The sequence below is a fragment of the Brachyhypopomus gauderio genome, chromosome 11, assembly GCF_052324685.1.
Source record: "Brachyhypopomus gauderio isolate BG-103 chromosome 11, BGAUD_0.2, whole genome shotgun sequence".
NCBI classification, from domain to species: Eukaryota; Metazoa; Chordata; class Actinopteri; order Gymnotiformes; family Hypopomidae; genus Brachyhypopomus; species Brachyhypopomus gauderio.
This window is the reverse complement of record NC_135221.1, coordinates 7,286,200-7,301,707: the sequence shown is the minus strand read 5'-3', so window position 1 is coordinate 7,301,707 and position 15,508 is coordinate 7,286,200. Positions and strand designations below refer to the sequence as shown.

At 41.3% G+C, this 15,508-nt stretch overlaps 2 protein-coding genes across 5 annotated transcripts; both read right to left on the bottom strand.

Annotated features, from left to right (window-relative positions):
• Positions 1 to 120: 120 nt before the first annotated feature.
• sh3gl3b (SH3-domain GRB2-like 3b) lies at positions 121 to 4,827 on the bottom strand. 2 transcript variants are annotated; one of them, XM_077021516.1, is made up of 11 exons: positions 4,581 to 4,827; positions 3,013 to 3,086; positions 2,837 to 2,909; positions 2,580 to 2,723; positions 2,198 to 2,331; positions 1,843 to 2,001; positions 1,656 to 1,759; positions 1,451 to 1,566; positions 1,270 to 1,302; positions 1,079 to 1,153; positions 121 to 776 (listed from the first exon to the last, which is right to left on the bottom strand). In XM_077021516.1, the coding sequence occupies exons 1-11, from the start codon at positions 4,633 to 4,635 to the stop codon at positions 577 to 579; spliced, it is 1,167 nt and encodes a 388-aa protein (XP_076877631.1). In that variant the 5' UTR covers positions 4,636 to 4,827; the 3' UTR covers positions 121 to 576. The 2 variants fall into 2 exon arrangements, with proteins under 2 accessions (XP_076877631.1, XP_076877632.1); XM_077021517.1 differs by having other exon boundaries at positions 3,013 to 3,081; positions 4,581 to 4,625.
• Positions 4,828 to 5,198: 371 nt separating this feature from the next.
• Positions 5,199 to 15,220, bottom strand: glsl (glutaminase like). Of its 3 annotated transcripts, none has more exons than XM_077021510.1 (21): positions 14,986 to 15,218; positions 14,498 to 14,598; positions 13,052 to 13,119; positions 12,139 to 12,244; positions 10,543 to 10,675; positions 10,342 to 10,408; positions 10,136 to 10,248; positions 9,911 to 10,040; positions 9,681 to 9,748; positions 9,278 to 9,441; positions 8,983 to 9,041; positions 8,852 to 8,896; positions 8,649 to 8,707; positions 8,505 to 8,571; positions 8,335 to 8,385; positions 8,061 to 8,237; positions 7,513 to 7,644; positions 6,823 to 6,915; positions 6,672 to 6,733; positions 5,702 to 5,842; positions 5,199 to 5,533 (listed from the first exon to the last, which is right to left on the bottom strand). In XM_077021510.1, the coding sequence occupies exons 1-21, from the start codon at positions 15,030 to 15,032 to the stop codon at positions 5,437 to 5,439; spliced, it is 1,980 nt and encodes a 659-aa protein (XP_076877625.1). In that variant the 5' UTR covers positions 15,033 to 15,218; the 3' UTR covers positions 5,199 to 5,436. The 3 variants fall into 3 exon arrangements, 2 of the variants coding, with proteins under 2 accessions (XP_076877625.1, XP_076877624.1); XM_077021509.1 differs by having other exon boundaries at positions 5,206 to 5,533; positions 8,852 to 8,899; positions 14,986 to 15,217; XR_013133963.1 differs by lacking the exon at positions 5,199 to 5,533 and having other exon boundaries at positions 5,767 to 5,842; positions 6,823 to 6,862; positions 8,852 to 8,899; positions 14,986 to 15,220.
• Positions 15,221 to 15,508: the final 288 nt, after the last annotated feature.

The window sequence follows — 15,508 nt, the reverse complement described above, 5'->3', positions numbered from 1 at the left end:
GTAATTAGCGTGCAGTGTAACCTTTATTATTCGGATTTGGGCCAGTGATATATATTCACTTTATTTTGAGAATCGAAGAGCAAATAATAAGCCTGTTATCGAGTAAAGTTATTTCCAGTATGGCTTTAATAAAACAGAAGCATCATCATATCTCCAAAAGTCTATAACATTAGGCTACATTTTATTTTGTGTACTTGTCCAATTACTTGGTTTGATATGCGATAAATGGAAATAGTTATTTTTTTATTTTTTAAATAATACATTGCCTTTGGTTTCACCTATAAGAAATTTTAAATAATACATTTAAACGCTAATATTTACCATCAGCCTCAGCCTGTCAACATTTATTGGCATACTAAATATTTCACAGGTCTACTTTGATTACCCCAATTTACAGCATAAGACCAAAGCAAAATGCAAAAGCTTTGCATAGTGGAATAAACCCCGAGATAACCACTGTGAGACATGAAGCTTTAAATAAAGCTTAACTGCTTTAAATAAATGTGTTATCCAGTGGTCAGAGCTATGTATTTTCAAACACCAGTGATGTGATGATTTCATAGTGCAGCGGTACCGTTACTGTGGCAGCGGTACAATAACATCAACGTAACTGATGGGGAAAAGGCCAGACTCCCCTCTCAGAATGCCTTCATACCAGTTTGCATCGATCTTACTGGTGAGAAAAATGATGTCACCCATCTTGAAGCCTAACTCTCCTTGATTTTCAGCCTTAAAGCAGTAAAGTGCTCGACAACAAGGTTGGTCCAGTGGAGAGTCTGCAAAAATAAAATAGTTTTCCATGAATCCTCATAGACCTTAAGAACAATATCTAGTTGTACACCGTTATCACACATCACAAATTTAGTAACATGTGAGAGATATCTAATCTGACAATACTGCTGCCAAGTCCATTAAAAAAGTACAAAAGGCTAGCAATTAAATTTTCTTTTTTTAAATGAAAATATAAACATTTAAAAAACCTAAATAAAACCTTTATATAAATTATAGCTAGTCAATTGCAGAAGAAATCTTTTGCTCTGTTTTGTTTTCAAACAAAGAGCAAATTGCAATTATTTACTTTTGTGAGTTGAAAGGTTTGAAGCTTGGGGTGTGACGGTAGTCTGGTTGGTACTGTGGACCACAGGAGTGACATCTAGCAGGAATGGACAAACAGTACACACAGACTTAGTCAAGGTTCTGAGAACTTCAAACATGCAGAGTGATGGGTTTAAGTCTGTCTATAGTTTATTTGTATTAAATCATACTTACGTTTTTCACTAAATGCTTCAGTTATTTCAGTATCTGCCACATTAAACAAAGTTAAAATCTCAGCATTTAGAGGAACAGTAGTTTAGAGGAACAGTAGTTTTTTGACAGAGGAAAAAATCAGTGAAAACAGATGATTTTTAGAACATTCTAGAACTCTGATAACAAAAAAAAAACACCACACCTGAAGACTGCGGCGATGAGCACGTCGAAAATCCATAAATGTCTGTATAGCACAATGAACTTGCAACAGATTTTGACTTAAACTCCGTCCTGGGTCTGTTGCTGGCCTCCATCAGCCTGAGCCCAGGGAGGATGTCACATTCATAACTCAAAAATCACTGCTGAAATGAAACAAGCGTTTGGAGCGTTTGGGCCGTCCTTCTGACCTGTTCTGCAGATTGCTGTGGAGATTGTCCAGAACATGGCACGTCTGTCGATGGTAGTCCAGTGCTGCTTCGGTGAGTCCTAACAGCTGTTGTACCTGATCCTTCTAAAGTATACATGACATATCGAGTTTAAGTGGCGTCACACAGACGGAAATGTTTCTGAGTGCATACATTTCAGATGTCTTACATCATTTTCTATGAGATTGAACATGCTTCTCTCTGCAAGCTCTTTGGACTCCTCAAACTTCTCCAGTGCCTGTTTTATCTCATCGTCTGGGATCTTCCCTTTACGCCTCTTCTTGTAATCAAAATCTAAACGACGGCCTTCAAGTTTTCTCAGATGATACTGCAAAACAGGAAATAAAGAGATCATTCAGTCATGAGTAGAAATACACTATCCTCTGATGATGTACCTGCAGGAGCAGCATAGGCAAGGCCCGTTTGTGCTTGAGAGTCAGAGGTGGTACAGTATTAGTAGGAAGGAACTCATGCCCCTTTATTGATTTGTTTTGGTTTCTTTGCATAAATATTGCAGGACTCACTGCGATTTCCTTCAGCTCTTTGTTCTGCAGAATCTGAAGAGGATCGATGAAGCTCTGTTTCACACGCACATCCAGACAGTCTCTAATTTTGGCCATATCCCTTAAGGCGTGTCCCATGTCCACTAGTGCACAGCCTAGCAGCAAAAGTATGAGCTAGAATACAGCCCAACAGAGGAAATGCTTTTTTTCTCCAAACTATTTTGTTCATTGATTAGAAAGCTTCACATAGTATTTGTGATATGTTGTAAAACCTAGTGACTAGAATACGTAGTAAGTTTGTAATGTGAACACAACTCAAACCTATTATGTACTGTTGCTCTAAGTAATTAAAAAACTTTCTAGAATGACCATTAGGGAGTTTTATTCTATCTTACAAACATACCAAATGCTGACTCCATCCCTAGCTCTGATCCATAGTGCAACATACAGTCTCCCAGCATGCCCTCTGTCTGCGGGTATCCTGTCATCTTCACCTGCCCACGGATCCTCGACACCGTGCTGAGCATGCTCACTTTTGCTCTGTATGCTGAGCGTCCAGGGGAGATGGCAGAAAATAACATTTGAATGAATTTATTATTATCCAATTGCTTAAAGAGTAGTAAAGTGATGAGATAACCATGAAACCTCTTATAGCCATACCTGGGTTGGGCTGAAGGTACTCTGTGGTTTTTGTAACAAGGTCCAGAATCAATTTGTGAGTGATCTGTGTCTTCTACAACAAGGTCAGCAAAAAGATGTATTAGTTTGAATCTTTGGTAGGTTCACAGGTTTAAACCAGTCACATTGAACGCTACCTTTCATTTAACAGTTCGTACCTTTTCCATTTTGAGAAAATCTTCATCCAACTTTGTTCCTTCAACTCCATTGACCTTTTCATTGAACAACTGGACTTACATTGAAAAAGACACATGCAAGGTACCATTAAGCAAACTGCTCTGTGGAATACATAGAACACACAAAAGAACCATTTGTCAACTTTTCTCTGTAGGTCAGTAGTCAGTGATTACCCCCAACCCCCCCACCCCCGGTCACTGTGCTACCTAAAGCCTTCATGTTTGTCTCAGAAGTGAGTATTAATAGACTGGTCTATCATGCATATTTCTATTTTCATATCTGTTACCGCTGCTCTGGTCTCTATCAGGTAATGTGAATCGAATAATCACATTCTGCACATCCTGCATTTTAACATTAGTGGACCTGGTGCCAGACGCAAAGCCCCCACAGCAGAGAGCTCAGTTCTGACACACCAGCAGGATCACACACTTCCTGAGCGACTCCATCACACAAGTGTCTCCTTCAGGGAGTCACAGTCTCTTGATACTCAATACACACCTTCACCCTGGGGAGTGCACCTCTGTGCGTGACACACTGCACGTGCACCCCTGCGCGTGACACACTCATGCACTCACCCTTCGTGCAGGGTCACACCCAAGCCCAGGGACTCACACTGGGCGTGGTACCAGCAAAGGGTGGGGGTCATTAACTATGGACACACTCCTGATGGTCTCATGGTACCCATCTCTGACACCATTTATGATGAAGGCGGGCAAACACAAGACCCTGATGACGGACCAAAGTGCCAACTCTCTGGAGCAGCAGACAGAGATCTTCCTGAGACCTTCCCGAGTGACATCACAGTCTCCATCTCCATCACAGGCACTACATTTTTTTATTAATTGGAGTCTAAGAACCTCGTTCATTTTTGTCCAACATTATCTGATAAAATACATAATTAGTAACTTTCCATACAGCTTTCTTCATACTTTGCAAACTCACTGGTTTAACGAAGCCCTTTTAACTGAAAGATTCCTCTCCAATAGTACATCACTAGTTAGTATCCCGACATGTATACTGCTAACGTTAATGTGGAAACCCTTTCTACATTAACATTAGCAGAATACACGTTGGAACGGTTCAGTATATTTATATAATACTAGTTCAGGACAATTTTCCATCGTTAATTTACAATTTACGTTCACTTATCTCCTTTGCCCTTATAGTACTTGTTTTACTGCTGTAAATCAGTTCAAGGTGAATAAGTGAATATTGGCTCGTTTACACAAGGTGGGACCCGCAGCTCAGTCGCCGGTGTCACGGTCATTATATGGTGCCACTTTTTGAAACATGTGCTGATCATATGCGGTTTGTGTTTTGTTGTAAACGGATTAAATCTGTGAGGCAGATTGGACCGTATGAATGATGTAGGCTAGAAATAGAAAGCGTGATGTGACAGTGTCCAGATATAGCACATGAATTAACAATAGTAACGCGTACAAAAAAGTCACCAAACTAAATTAAGTATTAAACAACACTGACGATGTGATACTTTATAAGTTATGGCACAGTTTTTTGCGCATAAAAATAAACGTATCGTTTGCGTTACCTGTCTTGCTTTGTGCAACTGTTTCTTCAGTCCCGCCACGGACATCTTCACGCATTAGTCACATTCAAATGAACTCATACAAACAAGAAACGCAAACATACAAACTATAAAGTAGTGCTGTGTACACGATCTCCTGCAGTCTCCATCCAGGGTCCATGTGTACACAGCACTCCCCACCCTTCAGAACCGCCGCATTGGACCGTGTCTTTTTGTGTTGTGAGCAGTGCCGAAATTTGATTGGTGGAGAGCAAACGCTGGACCGCCGCTGTAAAAGTCCGACATCGGCCACGTGGTGTGCACTTCTCATAGCCACTAGAGGGCGCGCTGCTCTACATTTAGCTGACGCTATCGTCCCGAACTACTTACAAAGTGCAAATCAGTTCCGTGAAAGGAATGGGCAGCGTAAAAAATAAAGTAATAATAAATAAATAAATAAATAAATAAAAATATATAAAGTTCGATTACTTCAGTCCAAGACTATTAAACGAGATCAGTCAAATATTTTTATTTATATTATTGAACAATTACTCGTTATAAAGTATGCTGAACTACTCATTATGAAGTATCATCATCCCTAACAAAATGCATAGATAGATAGATAGATAGATAGATAGATAGATAGATAGATAGATAGATAGATAGTAAAGATCGATTACTTCAGTCCAAGACTATTAAATGAGATCCGTAAAATATTTTTATTTATTTTATTGAACAATTAAACATATCCATTGCTGAACTACTCGTTATGAAGTATCGGCTAGCACACTTTGTAACAATTTGATCAGTATTCATCAGCACTCTGTCAGGACCGTTACTTGACTGATGTTTGCAGGCTACAATTTTGTTTCCTTCTCAATCACAAACTCTCCTCATAATTTGTGAACTTCTTCAGAAGGTGTGCGGCAGGACCTTGATTACATCTCAGAGCCTCTTGCAATGCTGTGTTTCCCCACCTGTCAAATGTTAGCACATCACTGCATCACAGATCTGACATTATCATTCAGGAATAAAGGTTGAAATATACAATCTAAATATTGCATATTGTATATATACAGTTTCATATACAACTAAACCTGGTCACGCAACACATCATCCAGGCCATTTTTTTCTTTCAACTTCACCTGTCCTTGAGCATACAGTCAGCTCCTGCGTTCTCCACCAGGAAGCCAACGACCTCCAGACGCCCCTCTGAGGCCGCCACGTGAAGGGCAGTCCTTCCATCATAATCCACCGCATTCACATCTGCTCCTGACAGGAAGTACCTGCCACGGTGACGCATTATTTACAGACAGCAGAGGGAGGTCCTCAGAATGGGTGTGAAACGAGGGGGAGTGGAGCGTGTGCGGCCACGCTTGCTCTATCTGCGTCATTTGCACAGTGCCGGCGGCACGGCCCTCAAATCACTGGACCAACACCGGGCCAACACAAACCAGTGAGACCTGCCCTCGCCACCCACGTCGTTAGCCTTGCTCATCCAACACAGGGGTGTTTACTAAAGCCTTCCCTTTCTGGGTGGAGTCAGAAGGGGCATGGCTGTGAGCACCACGCAACGGGGCTGGGGAAGTTCTCTCAGTACCCCTGCTGGGCTGAGGATGGTCCGTCCAACAGCAATCCTGTGGTCAGGAGAACACAAATCGTGCCTGGCAACAGGAGGGCTAACTATACACCTTGGGCTTCTATTAATTACAGGTTCTTGGTCAAATGGATGGTGATACTTCCACTGCTTAAAATGATTTTTGCGAGTCTGTTTTTATGGCATTTATACAAATCAGACAAGAACCAAACCAAGCGAGGTAGTTTTTAAATCCTGCTCTTGAAGCTTTGATGATAAATAATGTCTGTTTGCCACTTATGTACTGTTTTCAGCTTGTACATGCATGGTGTTGCTATATGGCAACATACCAAACGTACTCCTTTAAAAAATATTTCTAAAAAAACTAAAAAAATGTAAATCTAAGTTCATTTTAAGTGATAAAAAACAGTTGATATAATAATGTGTGCAGTAGAGGGTTAAATGCATTTTAATGCTTTTGAAAAGAGAACCCCCCCCCCCCTACCTTTAATGACATCATCAGTGCATCATGTGCCTACCTTCGTAAGGAGTGCACGTCGCCACGGTAAGCAGCTAAAAGCACGTTCATGATCTGGTAACCCTGGGGGCAAAGAAAGCGTGGGTGTTTGCACCTATTATCAAACACAGCGGGTAATGCCACAGGAACGGCCTCGACGTGCTTCAGTTCACCTCAGACTCCACTTTCCACTGTCTGTAGGACAGCGCCTGTCTGAAAGGAGTCCGGATGTCAAAGCTGTGGAGCTGAAAACCTGACACCAGCGCCTGAACACATCAGAGAATTACTGCAGACGCGTGACACACACAAGACACAGTTGCCAGTTCATTAGGAGCGCCATTCTTTAACCATGTCTGTTTGATATCACACCCTTCTTGATCAGTTCTGAGTTAAATGGCTGATGGCAATGCTTTTTCTCTGCACCGTTGTGCTGTGTTTCCAACGGTCCCATTCATGACAAGACTTGCTTTTACAAAAAGGACAAATTATGTGTGGATATGATGTGTAGGTATAAATGAATGCATAAATGTATCACATTACGCTGTACTCATAAGAATTTGCATAAACAGTACTTACAAGTGCATTTATAGTATAAAAATATCTTAAAAGCATCCAGTTAACATTAATCAGATCACTAATAAAACAGGCCAATAAAGGTTGACACAACAAACACAAGGTGCATCACGCTACAGCACAGTCAGCCAGTTAACGTCAATGTACAATAGCAGTGCCAAGAGCAATTATTTAGGGCAGACTTCAAAATATAAGGTACGCTATTAGGTACAATTCTGCTAATGTCGTGCTCAGTTTATTTCCATCTGTAAAACTGGTCTGCTGTGAACATAGCCAGCTTTGCAGCTCACCTCACAGAAATGCACCCCCCTCCAGGAATTTCCGTGTGCGTCCAGCTCAGGAGACCAGCAGGTCAGGCCCAGGACCCCAGGGATGACAGCCAGCACCACACCGGAGCTGCTGGATTTAGCAGGAACTGAGGTCTGTGGAGCAGAGAGTGTGAAAGCCATTATGCTTCCACTTACCTCAGCATATTATGATTCAGTTTGGTTTGAAGGCTGCATAAGTAAAACCAGAAAAGGTTTTGCTACCACTGTGTCATACTTAGCAGATATCCTGCTGTTTCTATCACATTCCTCAATGGAGACTAGAGAGGTTATTTTTTGTACTGTAAAAATAATGTAATAGAATTGAACTAAATATGTGAATCATAAGTTACTTTCTTACCAGTAGATGGTGCAATAAGATTAGACAATTGTTTAACATGGAGAAATATGCAGCAATTGCTCTTATATATTTTCATTTTTCTGTATCTAACGTAAGGAGAACAGCATGACACCTGATGCTCGTCATTTATTGCACGAATAAACAGGATTGATATTCAGTCCAACATGCTGACCTTAAAATGGAAGACTCTGGAGTAATCGTTCAGCCCTGCCACCTGCATTAGCGACAGTGCGCTCCGAACCGCAGACGGGGACAGGACCTGGTCCCCTGACATAGGGCAGAGGCCGCCGTTAGCGAAAGTGGCAGCCATTACGGCTCCAGACGCACAGGTGACCTCTGTAGACAAACACTAAACACAAGGTGCTCTGTGAGAGATGCAGACTTAGACTTAGAACACACTGCAGCTGAACTAAACTAAATATCGACTAAATAGTGGAACTAAATACCTGCAACAGGAGATCCAATGTGGCATTTATGTCGACGCCTTCTGGGAAGCACTAGAAGGAATCAAAGTGTTAAAGTTTAGAAAAGACATGTGGTTCGATATCTCACTGTACCAATATGTTTTTACAGTGGTGTTAATTTAATTTAATATCAGGAAAGAAAATGCACAGACCTTCTTCTCCTGAAGATAAAACGAAAGGGCGTGCAGACGAATGATGTCCTTTCTCAAACGTTGGTAACTGAAGAGATGAGAACAACACGGAAGTCCAGCGGATCGATCTGATATATGTTATAGAAGGCTGTGAAAGTAACATACCTTGTACAGTTTAAATTTGCGTGTTCCTTGTTACACAGTCGTCTTACAATATTCAAGACCTGAGGATTCAAGACAGAGAAGTTAAATTATTAATTAGATTACATTAGATTAGATTATGAAGTAGATTAGCTGAAGCTTAATTTTAATCAAAGATAGGAAAACCATCTACAAGTTGAAGGTTATATTTTAGTGCAGATGCTTACTGACTCATACTTCTCCTCTTCCTCCGTTACTGGCCTCACTGTTAACTGCTACAAGGCAGAAACAATCATCACATATATTGATTCTCTTTGGTGAATGTGTTGTGGTGGTCAAAGGTCAAACTTGCACCCACCTGCAGCAGTGATGCACTGACAATAGCCCCCGTTTCAGTCAGGGGGCTGTGAGGGACACCTGCAACCCAGAATAACCCAACCACACCAACACAGTCTACATTGTTTGAGGATCTTTACATAAAATACACCCTCAATAGGGATTTAGCTCAGGATTACACTTACTATTACAGATAGGAAACAGTACCAGTTTTATTTAACCTGGCCTAAAAAGGTTTATCAGTGTATACCTGTGTGTTATTTACTGCTTGGTACAGATGACAGTGTGGGCTGTAACATATGGCCTCTTGTTCTTACCTTGTTTGTTTAAAGTAAACGGGGATTCATACTTGGCATATTCATCCACCCCTACATATCTGTGTACATAGTCGACTCCAAGCTGATCCACCGCAAGCCCGTAAACAAGAGCCCAGCACACCTCTCCCAGAACACAAGGCTCTGCCCAGTCACCGAGAGAAAGTCTGCAGCCAAAACCAAACAGGCACATCTGACGTAAGCAGAATCTAAAGCTCATCCATCAGGCAAAAACATCTTGACAACGCGATGGCACAGAGAGTGCTGAGAATGCAGCACATGGGCAAGAACCCAAGAACCCAAGACCCAAGAACCCAAGACCCCAAGCCTCTTGAAGGGCTGTTGTGGAGTTCTTGGTGATGTGGAGTTCTTATGTGTTTCAAAATAGGCAATCGTGCTTCTGTACCTCTGCCCATCCACCGTGCAGATGGAAACCCCCCACGTTCCAGCATTCTCATTCCCCTCTTCTTTCTCCTGGTGGAAAACGCAGCCGTGCATATGACTCACCAACTCATTATTCAAGTACACTAAAGTCATTCAGATATTGACATATTAAGATTAAAAGTCATTGACATTTCTAAAAAAATGAGACTTTGAACAGGCCCAAAGAAGAAAAGCTGAAATGAAGTCACACACCTTCACAGAAGACAGCTGCTTGCATTTAGTAAACAACTTCTGGGTCTCCTCGGTGAATGTGGAGAAATCGGGAAGGACAAATCTGCCTTGCAAGGCCTTCAGGATGAAGGACACGAAACCCGTCACACACCTGCGGCAGAACATCCGGAGCCGATCAGAACCTGCCTGACTGGTTTATTTCAGGCTTGAAGTTCTTATTTACGAAGGTGAAGGGCTCATCAGTACCTGTGGAAGGTGCTTCTGCTCACGGCCCCGTCAGCATCCTGGAGCTTCCTCATCAACGCGTAGCAGCCTTTAATCCGCGGGTCGGTGCGTAAAATGCCACAGCTCCACAGCGTCTGAGGGGGAGGAGGAACACCCACAGCATCTAACATGCCTTCAGCAGAACAGTTATGAAGAGATTGTCCAGGTATACTGCCATTCGCCGCTACCTCAAACATGCGATCTGTGCTGACTCGCCCTCCAGATGCAAAGCTGTCAAACAACACGTCAGCAGCCCTGGAGAACGGTGGCAGTGAAGCACGGGTCATCAGCACGTATCAGCACAAACGCAGCACAAATGACCTTAAGCACATTTGGGCCACACCGCGTGTTTCTTTAAATGTCGCTAGAATGAGAAGTGTGAGACTCACACTTTCTTGTGTGACTGGCTGTTGAGGGTCTCCGTCCTGCTGATCATGGGCCAGGGCTGGGGGGAGAGGGCCTGCTCTGGGTCAGCTGGCAGGGACAAGGCCTTTACACCATTGCTGCAGAATGCTGGTACGCCTGGGAGGAAGAGTGTGACACTGCAGTTTTTACTGACAACAAAACGTTTTGGATAAGTTCTCCTGATAGAGATTAAACTCACATTACACTAGGTCAAATCCTCATCCTCCAAAGCAGCTCTTAAAGGGGAGGTTTTCCGTATTTAAATTTATATACTTTGTAATATCTTTTAAAACAAACTCATGTGAGCATTATAGTGTCTTCCTATACTATCACATCGATCCTACACTATCACATCAACCCTATATCATCACGTCAATCCTATATCATCACATCAATTCTACCATCACGTGAATTCTATACTATCACGTTTAAGAACTCAGTGACTCCGTGAAGAGATTAGTGCGAGTCTTCATCAGAACACATCCAGTGTCTCAGCTGTACGGACAGTCAAGGCAAGGCAAGTTTATTTATATAGCACCTTTCATACACACTGGCAATTCAAAGTTCAGGGGAAGTCCATTCTACCGCCTCGGTGTCGGGACAAAAATGAAGGTATAGCACGTGATACCTACGTTGTGCATGTTTCTACATGCCTTTTTGTATCAAAATATGCAGTTTCAAAATTTTGCTTTTTCACCACCAATGATTGGCAAGATAAATTCTAATCATATTTATGCCTGCATATATGCCAATTGATATTCATCAAAATATTTTTTAAGACAGTAAGGTAATATTAACATATTTCTGGTACAACATATTCCCGTTGTGATTCTATTTTCTTCTGCGCTGTTGTTAGATCTGCTGGAAGCAGCGTAGAAACTCTCGGTATGTTGTACCGGTCTTCGCCAGCTCATTCAGCACTCAGCAGTGTGAGGTTGGTCATTGGTTGTAAATGAAAAAAACCATGAAAAAAAGAGTTTTTGTGCCAGTTATGGCTACAAGCAACAGAACACCATGAGTTTTACTCAAACTAGCCCAATGACATGCTCAAAGTGATATTTACATTCTTAAAGAAACATTCCTGAGAATGTTGTTTGCTTAACTTGTTCAGTTGTTATGAAAACACAGTAGGCAAATACAATCATTCAATGAACTGTAAAAGCAGAATTACTATGTGTGTATTTTGTGGAGTGTTTACTATGTGTGTATTATGTGGAGTGTTAACTATGCGTGTATTAATTGCTTAATTGCAGTAATTACTTTATTTAAATTATCTTTAAGGAAGTATTTACATAACAGATGTAAAAATTGCCAGAGTCTCCCAGAAACCATTCAATAAATACTTAGAATGTGTCCAATGGGAAATACGGTGAAGTCCGTCTTTAAAGCCGTGGGACTATTTCAGTAATTATGGGGAAAGGCTATTCTTCATAACCAAGTAATAACAATAATGATAATGAAAATAACAATAATAGTAATGATTATTGTTGCTGTTATATAAAGGATATAACAATGTTTTGGTAGCATGTTGTGATGAGAGAGATAGAGAAGACTAAAACACACATTCTCTGTGGTTGTACCTGTTGAGCCTGGAGATGTTAAGTTCACAGACCTTGGAGATAGCCGAACGCTTCTTGGCACAACATGAGGAATGTTCCCTGAAATGTTCCCTGAAAGACTACTCTTCTGAAAAATACACACATATATAAATGCACAATGCATGCAAATAAAATGTTTAAATTGTTTAAAATGTATAATGGTTATATTGTTTATAACTTGTTTGTTTGTGCGATAAATCAACCACTGTCTGGTTTTAATCAGAGTGCTTTCCTTCTGGGTGTTGAGGAAACATCTGAATTAGCTTATTTAAAGGGCTTACAGGAACTTGAATCCACATGATATATGAGATGCACCGTCTACAGCCTTAAGGCACAGTGCAGAACGCTCTTTGATGTCTGAGTAAATGCAGGTGCTGCTCTTGGAGGGAAAAACTAATTGATACCTTTACAAGGTAACACGGCAGATGACGAATGTGTTGAATCGGCTGACAACAGCAACAACAAGAGTGCCTGGAGGGGTGGTTTTATTAAAGGACACGTTGGCTTAGCCTCGCCTTATTACCTTGTGTGGGTAGGTTTTTCTAGCATAACCGGCAACCAAGGCCATGCTGTGTATAATGTAATGTTCTTCCTGATATCACCAAAATATTACAGTGGCCTCCTTGAGTTTGACTCACTGTGAGGAAGCATGATGTGTATTTAGAATCTCATTATATAGAGCGGTAAAGAATAGCAACTTTCAAATAGTTGTTATCCAGTGTCTCAGCTGTGCGGACAGCCGGGGAAGTTCATTCCATCGCCTTTGGTTACGGGTCTCGTCCTTTCATATCTGTTTGAATCAGGAGATGTTCTCCTCCCTCCCTGCGTGAGGCCACCTGTGGACAACGTGTGTGAGAATGTGGCGGTGGGTGAATGAGCAAGACAGAGCGTGCACCTCAACTTCTGCACTTCTCTCCGGGCCTGCATTCCGCCCTGGGATCCCCTCTGTCATCACACCATTATCTAAAAAGGAGGAGGGAGTGCAGAGGAGGAGGAGAAAGGAGGTGAGATGGGAGAAGCAGACCTCCTTGGACTGATACTGAAATAGCAATCAAAGTATTTTTATATTCGTTCACTTGCGGTGGCCCGAAATGATGAGAGGATGTGGGGTAAGGACATTGTAGGGTGAGATGGCCAGAGGTATTTTAGCAGAGGGGTCGCACCCTCTCATGACCTCTGAATTCCACGCAAAAGCATAACAGCAAACATGCTGGAGTTGGTGTGAGTTATAATTGTAATTTCTATTTTCAATCTCAGGACAGTTTTTTTGTATTGGGGTTTTATGTCATAGATTGTTTAATGTGTAAATCCAAAGTGCCTATATGCATAACTCATAGAGTACATAGAGTGTGTTCTAAAGGGCATTAGACATACCAACTGCCAGATTGGGTTTCAATACATACTGGGAAACTGAAATAAACTTGTGTGCAACCTCTACATGCCACTTTGGAGAGGAAGGTCATAAAAAACATTTTTTTTCAGAGAAAGTAGATTCTATATCTAGTTATATTGGTGCATTCCAGGCAAAGTTGTGCAAACATGGCCAACCGTTTAAGTCTGGGCTTGGGCCTGGCTATCTGTAGCAAAAACACTTCTAACAGTAACTATATACCAGCAGTTTGAATCCATGAAACCTGTTTAAATACTCCAGTTGGTTATTAAAAGAGCCTATGGACCACAGAGCAAAGCAGGAGCCACTGAAGCAGACGTCTGAAGAAAAACGAGACTACTTTCCTTATTTTTATTACTCATGGTTAAGTATTCAAAGTAAGTAAATTATGACATTTTTATCACTGAGACATTTTAAGCAATGAAAGTACATTCCTGTAACTTAAGATTAAGAGACAAAAAGTCACAATTTATCATTCCTAAAATAAAATATTGATGGGAATATCAGTATAATTCAGTGTGGCTTATTTCTTTATAAGTCATTAATTCAGAAAACAAACCACACAGAAAACATAGAAAACATCACAGTGCCTCATCTTGAGTCGGTTTCTCTTGCAGACACACCCGGTTTCTCCCAAAAGTTGTCCAACCCAAAACTCAAACCACAGGCCCACTTAACAGGCTGTCTGCAGGAGTGCGCCACTCTCTGACCGCCCCATATTGTTAGGGCTCCTTTTTGAAGCTGACTTCAGATCTGTTTTGTGGTTTCACTCTGCCATATTTTAAAATGGGATTTGGGTCAGAAAAGCTGCCTCTAGGCTAGCATGAAAGGACAATTACTAACTGTTACACCCAAAGTTAGAGACCACTGTCAGTGAAAATGATGGGCTGTAAAGTCACGTGGGCCGTTTCCAAATGACAGGCTAGAGCAGTGCTGATTGTAGGCCGGTACCTCTCATGTCATCGCCTTCGTTTGGATCCAGCAGTTTGTTGCCGTCCAAACCCCCGTAACGTTTCCTCCATTTGCGACGCAGAGAGGGCGTTCTCTGGAAACTGATAAAAAAATGTCAGACTTTTTTTCCCTCTCCAAGCAACAGATAAGCAAGAGAACCAGAGATGCAGACAGGAGTGTGTTGTTTCCGTTGGTGTTAATGAAGGCAAACGCACAGGTGGAAAGATCAGTCACATGCACTGATACTCAGAAGCTGCAGTAACAGTCACAACTACAGACTTTTATAATCTGTGCTGGTACAAGTCTAGTCATGAGGCGTCTTGAGTGTCTTATGTTGTGACAAAATTGTCAGCATAACTTCAATGTGCTTCTGAACTATTACTGTTCTCTAATTTTTTTAATTATATTTCAAGACTATGTGAAAAAATAATATTTTCCCTAAGTAACACCTCAAGTAACACCTCAAAATAGAAAGAAAATAATCTTACCAGACATAAGGATTTTCATCTGCTTCTTGGTTTGAATTATTTTCCATTATGGTCTTGACTTCAAATTACTGTTACACTCCACCCACAGTCCTGTGTGAGATGTCTCAAGCTGCTAGACTAGTGATGGTCTACGCGTTTGCTATCACTGGGTGTAAACCTTGTAGAGGTGAGTTTCGAACTGCGTCTAGACAGCCAGAAACACCATCTCAGTTCCAACCACCGGGAGGAGGGACATGACTGCCTGCATTTAAATGACTAGGAGGGACTAGAAGACTTTACCGTTGTAAACTTGTAGACAGTGGTGGATTATGTATAAATGTTTTAGAGAACAGCAGTAAGAAATGTAATAGTTGTAGCAGATGAAGTATAACAACTTTTGATCAGATTAGAAACTTAAAACTAGCCTACTAATACTACTGCCATTTTAGTCACTATTTGCATGACATTAAACAGATATGCCCAATAATTTAGATCGCATCCAAAGAATTTACTGCCATGCCTGAAGTAGAAGAATCTGGAGATT